The sequence below is a fragment of the Neoarius graeffei genome, chromosome 13, assembly GCF_027579695.1.
Source record: "Neoarius graeffei isolate fNeoGra1 chromosome 13, fNeoGra1.pri, whole genome shotgun sequence".
Classification (NCBI taxonomy): Eukaryota; Metazoa; Chordata; class Actinopteri; order Siluriformes; family Ariidae; genus Neoarius; species Neoarius graeffei.
In genome coordinates this window covers 41,452,946-41,466,705 of record NC_083581.1, presented here as the reverse complement: position 1 = coordinate 41,466,705, position 13,760 = coordinate 41,452,946, and the positions used below count along the sequence as shown (strand labels likewise).

General features: G+C 44.2%; 1 protein-coding gene across 4 annotated transcripts in view; it reads right to left on the bottom strand.

Annotated features, from left to right (window-relative positions):
* Positions 1–4,228: 4,228 nt before the first annotated feature.
* The window catches only part of znf341 (zinc finger protein 341), a 52,052-nt gene continuing 42,520 nt past the window's right edge, over positions 4,229–13,760 (bottom strand). For 3 of the 4 annotated variants that reach the window (XM_060937739.1, XM_060937740.1, XM_060937741.1), the window contains exons 12-16: positions 12,799–12,931; positions 11,898–12,009; positions 8,023–8,093; positions 7,260–7,460; positions 4,229–5,401 (exon numbers count right to left, since the gene is read on the bottom strand). In XM_060937739.1, coding sequence (XP_060793722.1) covers positions 5,178–5,401; positions 7,260–7,460; positions 8,023–8,093; positions 11,898–12,009; positions 12,799–12,931 — 741 coding nt within the window. In that variant the 3' untranslated portion in view covers positions 4,229–5,177. Of the gene's footprint in view, positions 5,419–7,259; positions 7,461–8,022; positions 8,094–11,897; positions 12,010–12,798; positions 12,932–13,760 lie in introns of all 4 variants that reach the window. The other variant, XM_060937742.1, reaches the window with a different exon arrangement.

Sequence of the window (13,760 nt, the reverse complement as noted above, 5' to 3'; positions counted from 1 at the left end):
TAAGACAGCACTGTAGCATTATTATGAACTGTAATAAAACTGTTAAATATCGGCACATAACTAGTCAGTACCCAGAATATCATTTTAGCACGTTTGAAATATTGGTCTTTACCACTGGATTGAGGTGGAGTGTTTTGTATTCACCAAGCTATATGCTGCATCTGGATCACTTTAAGCATAAAAATATTCGATATTGAGATTAAACCTGAGCCAGATCAGCACTTAACTTTCATGCACAACCTGATTTCTTTAGTACTCATACATCTATGCATGCTCTCTCTCTCTCTGTACATGGAACAATAATAAGAAATTGGTAGCTTGGTTTATAATTATAACTGTGGGATGTTTCATTATTCTTTCAACTTTTGCAAGCACCCTGAATGGAAAAGAACAGAGTCTTCTATTTCCTGATGTATGTTTCTCTTTTCCATCACATTAAATACTGACTACTGAAAAACTAAATTCTGTAAACTACAACTAAATCTTGTACATTGTGTGAATACTTGATTAATTCTCTATGGAAAAAAATCCTTTTAAAAGACATATTTCTGCACTCTCAATGGCTGATTTATATGTACAGTAAATTGTGTACAAATTAAAAAAAAAGGTTGAATAAATGATATAGGTAGTCTTGTCATTTGTGTGTAAATGCAGTACTGTTTGGGGTGTGTGAGCAGAAGAAAGAGGTAAACTGATGCAATACAGGAAACGGATACAAATTATAGTTATGCTGACTGAAATAATGTTTAAAGTAGGTAACAAGCAAGTAGTTAAGCAGTAAAGAAAGTAACACTAGCAGGTAAAATGGGTAACAAGTAAGTAATGCAAGAATTAAAGTAGGTAATTTGCAAGTAATGTTTGCAACAAGTAATTCTCAGAGCTAGAATAGGGAAGTAAATAATTCAAGTAATGCAAGTTGAAAAAGGTAAATGCACTTAAAGTAGCAAATAAAAGTAAGAAAGTAAACAAGTATGTAAGATAGTAACCCACACAAACGTAATGCAAGCATACAAGGTAATGCAAAGAAAAAAGTAACAAGTCAATAATTGCTTTACTTTCTTACCTTAACTAAAACAAAAGTAATGTAAATCGACCAAAACAGTTGAATGTATATGCTTTTTTTTTTTTAAATGCAGAAATAGTACCAGCTAATACATGATCAGCTTTCAGCTTTGCAAGGAATATGTATTTTGGAGACCAAATGGAATTGAATTGAACAGAAATGGACGAGTGGTGTGGATGTGTGAAGACTGCGTCTGTTAGAGATCGTTTAGTCTTTCAATCTTAACATTCGGCTCCCTGAACAGCACTGGCCTTGATCAAGGCCGTTGCTGGGGTAACATTCCCCCAGAAGGTCACTGCTGGGAGACACTCTCGCCCTTCCCCAATTTTCCGCGGTCGCTGTTTTTCACCCCCAGTGTGACAAGCGGGTGCGTGACCAGCGCTGTTTGCATGGCTGCAGGAGCGGACAGCTGCTTGCTTGTGCTGGGTTACTTCCTCCCCTCCCCTCCTACCCCTGATTGCCCCCTCCTTCCCCCCTAAGTCCCATGTTTCAAAGTGTACTTGTGTTATTGTGTGCTTTTGCAGAGGTTTTTAAATGTTCCCACACTGTACTCCTGATAGGAGCATGGGGGGGGGGGGGGGGGGGGGGTGTTCTTTTCCTCACTTTCCTTTTTTTTCTTCTCTTTTATCCCTGTCTTCCTGTCCTGTTCCCCCTCTGTAAGGACAGGTTGATGGTCAATTTCACTGGTAACAGTGACAAAGGGTTCATTCATTCATTCACATTTAGTCAGTGGATGACGTGATGAGCTGAAGCAAGCAGCCTGTATTAAAACATTTATCATCAGTATTATAAATCAGAGCTCACTTCTGAAATATAATCAAATTTGATTTGCTTTCTGACATAAAATGTTGGAAATGAAATATGACCTGCATGTGTGTTAGGAGCAGGAAAATATGCAAGATAAACAAAATCTTGCTGTGACATCATAAAACCACAAAGAGGAACTGGACCAGACTCTCATCAAGCACAATGGTGAATTTATTTTCAGTTAGCCCAAACTCGGGCTGGACCGACTGCACATCTAATTTACAGTCAGTCAAAGTGCACATGTTCTTCAACACGCATTATTGCAGCAGCAATTCATCTCCACAACGGGAAAATTAAATAAAAAAACATGGGCTGTTTTAATATAAAACAAATACATTAAGGGAAAGTCTGGGTTTTTTTTTTTTTTTTTAAACCTGGACCCCCATTTCTCCCCCCATCCAAATATTTACTCCAGACAAAAACAACTGAAATCGGTACAGTATAGAGTCAGAACTCTGTAACCGCAGAACCGCTATACGATGTAATCCTATGGGTAATCATCTTGCATCAAAGTAAACAGCTTGTTTTCACCAGTGACTGGATCATAATGTTATAAAAGTGTGAGACAACATGGAAAGGATCCTTACAGAGATGCACCTGTATCTGTTTACTTCAATAATTAAAAGAAACTGTGTAAATATGACCATTCATGGTGTGGCCAAGCATCAGTTTGTGAATGGAGGGCGGGGCCAAGGAAGGTACATGGCAAAGTCAGTACACCTGTTGTCAATTAACGTTGTGTCGGTGTGTGTTTTGCAGTGAGGAAGGAAGGTAGAAAAGGAGGGAGAGAGCGATGAGAGAGGATCTCTCCCGACCACAGCACACGTCTGTGTGTGAGAATTGTAGGACTCGCTACAATTGTTTGATCTTTCTCTTCTTCTGGTCTCTGCCGCAGCACCCCATTCAATGCCTGTACGAGAGTGTCGCACAGAATTCATGAAGCCTATGACCAAACTCATGTTCAAAGTCTCGCTCTGAAATCTCACGGGAGTTGAGTTGTTGCTGGAAGACAGCAGTGTAAAATGTGAGTGAAGTTACAGAGTTGGAATACATACACTGTAGCTGACCGATCTAAGGGTTTTAATAAAATAAACGATTCGTGTCGGCACGTTTCTGAATTGTGGCAACAAGTTTTCAGAGACTGCCTTTGGGGGACAGTGACGAGCTGAACTTGTGGCTAGTTGTGCCATAAACAGATGTCAGCACTCCACTGCGCTTTGCAGACCACCGAGTTTGCAGTGACCGTTTTGACCAGTCCGGTAAGAGAGGAAACCCGACACCAAAACACCTTTTCGTGAAGAAAATTGCTGTTCTGAGAGCAAAGAGACCTGCTGCAGACATATGGAATCAATTTTGTGCCAAAATGTTCATACAATATTTTTGAAATATCAAACAAAAACAATAAATCAAAATTTAAAAAAGAAGTCAATTTTTTAGACTGGCAAACAAATTATTCATGTAATCGTGCAAAATCTCAGTCTATTACTCTTCAGAAACCTTTTATTTTTGTTCCGCGTCTTTCTCAGTTTTGTTTGACGCAATTTATTTTGGTTGCGATTCCAGCTTTCTCGTTTGCGCTCCCTGACTTTTTGCTTGCAGTTTTGGCACAAACTTCCCGTGTGGGTGGGCTGTCCAGGAACGCATTCCCATTGGCTAACTTGTGTTTGACTGACAGCTACGCTCAGCCATTCCCCCGGAGGCTGTTGCGGCCATTTCCTACTCGGATTCTGGCGGACTGTTTGACGAGTGACCGATCCATTGACGGTAAACAAGGATCGAGTGGACTTCAGTGGCGACTATGATATTGAATTAATTCAACAAAGTGCAAGTGCGGGACAAATGTGTTGTATGTGTTGCAGTAGTGCACATTATGCAGGTGTTTCGTGGCAAGACAGCTGTTAGCCTTAGCTCCACTACCCAATATAACAGCTGTCTTGCCACGAAACACCTGCATAATGTGCACTACTGCAACACATACAACACATTTGTCCCGCACTTGCACTTTGTTGAATTAATTCAATATCATAGTCGCCACTGAAGTCCACTCGATCCTTGTTTACCGTCAATGGATCGGTCACTCGTCAAACAGTCCGCCAGAATCCGAGTAGGGAATGGCTGAGCGTAGCTGTCAGTCAAACACAAGTTAGCCAATGGGAATGCGTTCCTGGACAGCCCACCCACACGTGAAGTTTGTGCCAAAACTGCAAGCAAAAAGTCAGGGAGCGCAAACGAGAAAGCTGGAATCGCAACCAAAATAAATTACGTCAAACAAAACTGAGAAAGACGCGGAACAAAAATAAAAGGTTTCTGAAGAGTAATAGACTGATATTTTGCACGATTACACGAATAATTTGCCAGTCTAAAAAAATTTGACTTTTTTAATTTTGATTTATAATTTTTGATATTTCAAAAGTATTGTATGAACATTTTGGCACAAAATTGATTCCATACAGACAGTGAAGGTATAGCTCAAAGTTATTTAGCTGACCTTGCATCAGTACACATGAAAGCATGGCAGGATGAGGTCAAAAAGCACTCACTCGATAAGTCGGTTGGATGAAAAAATGATCTATTGAGCCATGACCGATTATATAATTATACGCATCAACATTTAGAGATAATGAAGACTAGCTGGGATTTTTCTTCAGTTTCTCAGAGCTCTTTATCGCAAATAAACAGGGACGGCCATCAAATTCAAATGCCTCATCCCTGTCGTCATAATCAGCTAAAGATTCAGGCATTGCTTTGGAAATGGACTTCACAAATTCTGCGTGTCTTTTGTAAAGATCAGAAAGCAGCCCCTCACAGGCACTGTGTCAAAGACGGAAGAAGAGAAAGGTACTAAAATACTTTTCCTCCCTCAAAGAGATGGGATAAAGACCCAGGGTATAAATTAATTTAAAAAAAAAAAATCCCAGAGTTTTCCTTTAATGAACGAGAGTTCACTGCTAAGTCAGGGTGTAAAGCTGGTCCTAAACCACAGTTAAAACTAGCACAGAATTTCAGTTGCACCACAGGGACTTAAGATATGTCTGAACTCAGTTTGTAAAAAGTGTAAGCACATCACCAGACACAGGTGATCACTTAGCATCTCGCTCTCTCTATGTGTTCAATTATACATACAGCTGGACAATTTTCATCTTAGAATTGCGATCTCGATTCTCCAATTATGCAATTATATTTATTAAAATACTGTAGCAGAGCATTTTAGCTCCATTTTTTTCCCGTTTTTAATAGGGTTTTTTTTGTGCATGCGCGCGCGCTCTGCCGGATTTCCTACTAAACCACACGACTTTGACAGAGCCAATCAATCAGCCGTTGAGCCAAACACTGTTTCCTCCAGCAGTTCATCAGCTCCTCCACCTCCCTGTAAACCTTCATTCTGCTCTTCTTGCTCCGTTCCTCTCATCATCTCCGCTCCTGTTCCCATTTCAGTTCCCACAACACCGCCTTCACTCGTCTCTTCATCATTGTCTTCATCTTCCTCCGGAACATCTGTGTAATCTGCTCCTCCGCCTGTGGGTTCTCCGCCTGCGTGTGCACACAAACTTTGCAAACAAACTCAGAATGTCAGAACAGAACAGAATCTGTGCTTGTGCATGCATGAGCTGGGCTATTTAGATTTTCCCTAATTCCGATTTCTCATCAATTTCTTTTAACCATTATTTGTGTAAATAATACACTGCTGAGTGAATATAAGTGATGGAGCTACAATTAGACAAATGAGATTTGTTAAAGGTTTCAAACAAGAACGGGGTATGGAGCTTACTGACTGCTTTTAAAACCGCATATTAGACACCGAAACATCTTACCGAATAATTTTATTGCTATTGAAGCGTCTGTTGACTGTACACATCACTATCGTTTTATCACCCAGTCCTTAGACAGACACACTCAGTTTAGTGTACATTTTTTTTAATTAATGCACAAGCATTAATTCCATGTTCAAACAAAAACACCATTGTCCTAATTATTGGTGCAAAATTAAACAATTTTTCCAGCATTCAAACAATAGGTTGAAAATAATAAGTAAGGAATGATACTTTGACTACGTTCAGACTGCACCCTGAAACGACCCATATCCGATTTTTTTGCCCATATGCGACCTGTATCCGATTTGTTATTGACCATCTGAACGACACAGATCCGATTTTTTTCACATGCGACCCAGGCCGCTTGGATATGTGGTCCTAATTCCGATGCATATCCGATATTTTCACATGCGACTGCAGTCTGACCGGACAGGTCGCATTCATGCGACCTACACGTCATCAACAAGAGACAAACGTCACTATTCTGCGTTGGCTAATCCCGCCTCTTTGGTGGAAAACAACATTTGTACAGTTTTCAGAATTTAAATAGACTTTTATAGAATTGATCAAGCTAATGGTGGATTTGGTAGGGACCTGGATGTGGATCTGTTAGCCTGATTAAATAAAACAGTTTCTATAATTGATTTATGACTTAAACCATCCTGTATTATAAGATTGTTCTGGAAATTTCCAGTAATTTGACACCTTCGGTCTCATTAGTCTGCTGCCCACATTAATCAGATTATTGTGTGAGTTCCGCCGCCGCCACAAAAACCACATCGCCAGGTCTCGCCTCATCTCCATAGCAAACTGCACTGGTGTTTCTGCACCTTGAGCCAGCGCTGAGAGAAGTTGCAGAATTCAGCTGGCTATAAACAATCTAAATAAATATTTATAAAAATGTAGAAAAAGTTTATTAATATGACGAAATAAATATGTGCAAATTATTAAGCCTGAATTAAGAGTTTGGTAATACAGCGGCCGTATCCCAAATGACTGCCTACTGAAGCTCGAGTGCACTATATAGAGTTTAAAAATCCATTACTTCCTAGTAACATGTAGTGCACTTATATAGAAATTAGAGAGACGTTTAGGAGTCAACCCTCATTACCAGGCTACACGTTTTCATTTCAGTTCAGAAACAAAAACACACACGAGACCTCACACTTTAACACTAACCAGATAATTAAACAAACAAAAAATCATTAAACATGAAGAGTGCGCTTTTTTTTTGTTTACGTATTACGTAGATGTGCTTATTACGTGTCAATTTGCGCATGCGGGACACTTTTGGGTCGTTTTCCGTTCATATTGGAGATCGCATACAAGTCTCATAATTGGTAATGTGAACGGCCTAACAAAAAAAAAAATCGGATTTCACAACAAATCGGATATGGGTCGTTTCAGGTTGCAGTCTGAACGTAGTGTTTGTCATGCTGTTATAGGAAAATAATCGAGACAGTTATTGTTACTACAATACAGATTATTTTCCTATAACAGCACATCCTAAGGTGTTTTATTCCTTTTACATCTGTGGATATAATACACAGAAAAGTTAGAGTGAATAAATAGTAAACCTCCAGCTGTTCCAGTGGTGGTGTCGGAGGCTGTGGCCATTGGGCAGCGGTGCTCGCGGTAGTATTTAAGGCGGGTGAAGCCCTTGGCACAGGTGGAGCAGCGGAAACGGTAGTTGTTGGTGTGAGAGCGCTGGTGCTCGAGCATGTGTGCACGGCGACTGAAGCTCTTCTGGCAGAACTGGCACTTAAACGGCTTAATGCCTACACACACACACACAGTGAATGGATGAGGAGCTGCTTCTTCCCTCAGACCATCAGACTGTTGAACTCTTCATAATGATAAGGTACACTACGACTGCACTTTGGACTTTAAGGACTCATAACCACACAATCACCACATCTCTGCCATGTTTCCACTCATTAATATAGTTTTAGAGGTTTTGGGGTTTTTTTCCCCTCCCCTTTATTTCTATTGTTTTTAATTTATCTTGTCTTATCTATATATTTTTATACTCTCAACGACCTAAGGTACACAAGAATTTCACTGTAATCACTTGTGACAAAACTTGAACTGAAGTAATTTATGAGCTGAAAGAAGAGTAACTTTAGAGCCCTCTGGTGGCCACAAGCTGAAATCACAGCAGTAATAAACACTGCTATCCTTCTCCTGGCAGTGGGCGGAGCCAGTTACAGGTAAAGGACAAGCCTGAAATGAAAAATACGGCTGAAAGCCACACCTCCTTCACTGACTGACAGATGCAGAGGCCACGCCTTCTCCGTACACATCATGTATTCAAAAATGTGTGCAAGTGAGAGTGTGTACCTGAGTGAGACAGGATGTGCGCCTTCAGTTTGTCAGGCCTGTTGAACTCTTTGGTGCATCCAACGTGCGTCCTTACACACACACACACACACACACACACAGTTATACAGCATAGACTACAACATAATACAGACAACACACAGCACTGAGACACTGACACTATCAGGTAGACCAGGTAATATCTTGAATAGATAATCACTGCCATTATTTAATTAATATTTGCCAATTTTACTTTTGATTACACGGAGTTGCATTTTAGATGCAATAACTTTCGTTTATATTGCTTTGCTTCATTTGTGAGAGGGTTTTGTTTCTCCATCACCTTTTTTTTGTTTCACATTTTTATTGTTCCCCTCCTGGAACTGCCACCTTATTGTGGTGGAGGGATGTGTGTGCTTGAATGATCCTAGGAGCTATGTTGTCAGGGGCATTACGCCCCTGTCAGGGTCTCCCAAGGCAGACAGGTCCTAGGTGACAGGCCAGACCAAGAGCAGTTCACCAAAACCCTTATGAAGAATCAAATCAAGGACCGTGACGTCGCCCGGTATGGCGCAGCCAGGGCCCCACCCTGGAGCTAGGCCCGGGTTTGGGGCTCGTATGCAAGCGCTTGGTGGCCGGGCCTTTGCCCATGGGGCCCGGCCAGGCTCAGCCCGAAGCGGTGACGTGGGCCCGACCTCCTGTGGGTTCACCACCCACAGAGGTAGCCGTAGGGGGCCGGTGCAATGTGGATTGGGCGGCAGTCGAAGGCAGGGGCCTCGACGACCTGATCCCCGGACACAGCGGCTAGCTGTTGGGACATGGAATGTCACTTCGCTGGGGGGGGGAAAGAGCCTGAGCGGGAGGTTGAGAGGTACCGGCTAGAGATAGTCAGGCTCACCTCCACGCACAGCTTGGGCTCTGGAACCCAGCTCCTCGAGAGGGGCTGGACTCTCCACTTCTCTGGAGTCGCCCATGGTGAGTGGCGGCGGGCTGGTGTGGGCTTGCTTATAGCTCCCCAGCTCAGCCGCCATGTGTTGGAGTTTACCCCAGTGAACGAGAGGGTCGCCTCTCTGTGCCTTCGGGTCAGGGAAAGGGCTCTTGCTGTTGTTTGTGCCTATGGGCCGAATAGCAGTATAGAGTATCCGGCCTTCTTGGAGTCCCTGGGAGAGGTACTGAGAGGTGCTCAGACTGGGGACTCCATTGTTCTACTGGGGGACTTCAATGATGCCTGGAGGGGCGTGGTTGGGAGGAACAGCCTCCCCGATCTGAACCCGAGTGGTGTTTTGTTATTGGACTTCTGTGCTAGTCACAGTTTGTCCATAACAAACATCATGTTCGAGCATAGGGGTGTCCATAAGTGCACGTGGCACCAGGACACCTTAGGTTGGAGGTCGATGATCGACTTTGTTGTCGTTTCATCTGATCTCCGGCCCTATATCTTGGACACTTGGGTGAAGAGAGAGGTTGAGCTGTCAACTGATCACCTGGTGGTGAGTTGGATCCGCTGGCGGAGGAGGAAGCCGGACAGACCTGGCAGGCCCAAACGTATGGTGAGGGTCTGCTGGGAACGTCTGGCTGAGCACTCTGTCGGGGGGTCTTTAACTCCCACCTCCAGGAGAGCTTTTCCCAGCTTCCGAGGGAGGCGGGGGACATCGAGTCTGAGTAGAACATGTTCTCTACCTCCATTGTAGACGCAGCTGTTCGGAGCTGTGGCCGCAAGGTCTCTGGTGCCTGTCGTGGCGGCAATCCCCGAACCCGGTAGTGGACACCAGAAGTAAGCGATGCCGTCAAGCTGAAGGAGTCCTATCGGGCCATGTTGACCTCCGGGACTCCTGAGGCAGCTGACGGGTATCGGCAGGCCAGGCGTGCCGCAGCTCGGGCAGTTGCGGAGGCAAAAACTCGGAACTGGGAGGAGTTCGGGGAGGCCATGGAGAAGGACTATCGGTCGGCCTCAAAGAAATTCTGGCAAACCATCCGGCGCCTCAGGAGGGGGAAGCAGTACTCTGCCAACACTGTTTACAGTGCGGGTGGGGAGCTGTTGACCTCAACTGGGGACGTTGTCGGGTGGTGGAAGGAATACTTTGAGGATCTCCTCAATCCCACAGTCATGTCTTCCATTGAGGAGACTGAGGCTGATGACTCAGAGGTGGACTCGTCCATTACCCAAGCCAAAGTCAGTGAGGTGGTTTGCAAGCTCCTCGGTGGCAAGGCACCGGGGGTGGATGAGACCCACCCTGAGTATCTCAAGTCTCTGGATGTTGTAGGGCTGTCTTGGTTGACACGCCTCTGCAACATCGCGTGGCGGTCGGGGACAGTGCCTCTGGAGTGGCAGACTGGGGTGGTGGTCCCTCTTTTTAAGAAAGGGAACCGGAGAGTGTGCTCCAATTATAGGGGAATCACACTTCTCAGCCTCCCAGGGAAGGTTTACTCCAAGGTACTGAAGAGGAGAATTCGACCAATAGTCGAACCTCGGATCCAGGAGGAACAATGCGTTTTTTGTCCTGGTCGCGGAACACTGGACCAGCTCTATACCCTTCATAGGGTGCTCAAGGGTTCATGGGAGTTTGCCCAACCAGTCCACATGTGCTTTGTGGATCTGGAGAAGGCATTCGACCGGTGTCCCTCGTGGTATTCTGTGGGGGGTGCTTCGGGAGTATGGGGTTTGGGGCTCTTTGCTAAGGGCTGTCCGGTCCCTGTATGAATGGAGCAGGAGCCTGTTTCGCATTGCCGGCAGCAAGTCAGACATGTTCCCAGTGCATGTTGGACTCCGGCAGGGCTGCCCTTTGTCACCGGTTCTGTTCATAATTTTTATGGACAGAATTTCTAGGCGCAGTCAGGGGCCAGAAGGAATCCTGTTTGGGAACCACAGGATTTCATCTCTGCTTTTTGCGGATGTTGTCCTGATGGCTTCTTCAAACCAGGACCATCAGCATGCACTGGGGCGGTTTGCAGCCGAGTGTGAAGCAGCTGGGATGAGAATCAGCACCTCCAAGTCTGAGGCCATGGTTCGCGACTGGAAAAGGGTGGCTTGCCCTCTCCAGGTTAGTGGAGAAGTCCTGCCTCAAGTGGAGGAGTTTAAGTATCTCGGGATCTTGTTCACGAGTGAGGGAAGGATGGAGCGTGAGGTCGACAGGCGGATCGGTGCAGCCTCCGCAGTGATGCGGTCGCTTTACCGGTCCGTCGTGGTGAAGGAGCTGAGCCAAAAGGCGAAGCTCTCGATTTACCGGTCAATCTACGTTCCGACTCTCACCTATGGTCATGAGCTTTGGGTAGTGACTGAAAGAACAAGATCGCGGATACAAGCAGCCGAAATGAGTTTCCTTCGCAGGGTAGCTGGGCGCTCCCTTAGAGATGGGGTGAGAAGCACAGTCACTCGGGAGGAGCTCGGAGTAGAGCCGTTGCTCCTCCACATTGAGAGGAATCAGCTGAGGTGGCTCAGGCATCTCTTTCGGATGCCTCCTGGACGCCTCCCTGGGGAGGTGTTCCAGGCATGTCCCCCCGGGAGGAGGCCTCGGGGAAGACCCAGGACACACTGGAGGGACTATGTCTCTCGGCTGGCCTGGGAACGCCTCGATGTTCTTCCCGAGGAGCTGGCCGAGGTGTCTGGGGAAAGGGAAGTTTGGGCTTCCATGCTCAGACTGCTGCCTCCACGACCCAGCCCCGGATAAGCGGATGAAGACGAGAGGAGACATTTTTATTCTTTTGTTTTCTTTGTATTATACATTTTAATTTTTGCATTGTTCTGTTTATTTTTAGTGCGCCATCATTTGTTTTGTTTTATTTGACTTCTACTTCATTACATTCGTTACAAAAGGAGCATCATGCTGTTATTTTTGTTGAGTTGTTCATTTTCCAGGTTCACGTGATCCTGGCTGTGTGTGAGGTGTGAGCAGTACCTGAAAGGACACTTGTACTTCTTAAAGGGTTCATGGATCAGCATGTGTCTCTTCACCTTGTCCTTGCGGTTGAATGTGGCTTCACACACTGAACATTTATATGGTTTCTCACCTGCAGTGTGGACAAGAACGAACACCACATCGCCACACCTCATAGTAACGATGCTCATCTCACAACCAAAAAACAAGCCCAATTATAATATGCTCATGTATTAGGGTCTTTACGGTATTTGTGCAACTCCAGCAGTTTACATTAATAAAATAATTTAAAAATGCACACAAGGAAAACTGACTGTAAGCAAGCTGCTGGTGTGATGAAGATGAGTTTCTGATCATTTGCCAATGATTACAGTGTACTAATTTATTAAAAGATGGCATGTTTATCCATTTATAGTTGCATGGATTGCTGTAGAACAACTGTGTAACCAGTTAGTTCCTGTTCTTATGTCACAGCAGCTACTGAATTTAATAAGACAAAAAAATATGCAGCTTGTAATGTCATGATGGAAGGAGTCTCCAGTGTCAGTGCTTTGTAAAAGAGTTTGAGGTACAAAACAGGAGTTCGCACTTTACAGTTTCTCATTAACATAAGCTGTGTGTTTTGTTTTCTTCGTCTTAACATCGAGGGAGGGAGGGAGAGAGAGGCTAGTGAGGGAACAGTGATTTGTAGCTGCTATAATGCAGGTGAGAACCAAGTCGTTTTGCTGACATTCTACAAGCATGACGTTTCTCATGAACAAATACAACATGTAACAGTAGGAAAATAAAAAACACTTGTGGATGTGATGTTTACTGGATAATAACGAACACTGGGGTGATGCAGTAACTCCGCTTCATCACACCACCCTATTGTAAAACAACAAGCAGCGTTTTATTGTTTACTTAGCGTAGAAGTGCGTACCTGAGTGTATCTGTGTGTGCAGTTTGAGGTAGTGCTCAGTTTTAAACAGCTTTTTACAGATCTGGCAGTTGAATCTGCCAACAGCGCCGTGAGTAAGCAGGTGTCTCCGGAAATATCGCTCGCATGGGAAGACCTACACACATGCAATTACTCAATCCAGCATGGCAAGAAGGTTAACAATAAACATATGCATGATGCTCACTGGGGGTCATTCAATTTCAATTTAGTAAATTCTAACTGAACCTGTGTACGTACACATACATGCGCACACACTTCTCTAGTGCTCTGCATTGGTTCCAAAATTTTTTTTTTAAATATTGCATTGAATAAAGATGAATGTCCAGCAGCACTCCATCTGAAAAGCAGTATGGTTACGCTGATGAACTCTGACGTCAAAATGACCCATTTTCAGGGATGAGAGTGCATGTTGAGGAAAAAAATCTGAAAAGTAGCGGGGGGTCTGGGGGCCGCAGGTCCCCAGTGGGGTCCAGGGTCAACGCTCCCGGAAGCTGATGGATTTTGACAATTTAAAACACCCAAAAACCATTAATTTTAGCAATGAAATATGTATTTTTCTAGAAGTTAATATCCCAATTCAACATGCCATCAACTGAAACTTTTGTATCATGACAAGTGTTCTTTCTTAAATATCATATCCCACCTTGTTTTAATTTTTCAGTATGTTCAGTGCAACCTTTTAGGTTTTGTAACAATATACCCACAAACGAAATGTTTCAAACAAAAAGTTGTGTCTTATACCTGCTGGTGAGATACCCTGTCTGATATCGGCATGACGGGCTTCACGGAATAAGTCGTTGAAGCTGAGCCTGTGGTGGTGATTGCAGCAGTACCAGTCACCAGCGGGTTGCTCGTGCCCGGCTCCGCGGGTGTAGTTGAACTTGAAATATGCTTAAAAGCATTTGATATGGAGTAATTGCTCTTTAGCAAAAATGTTTTCTTAC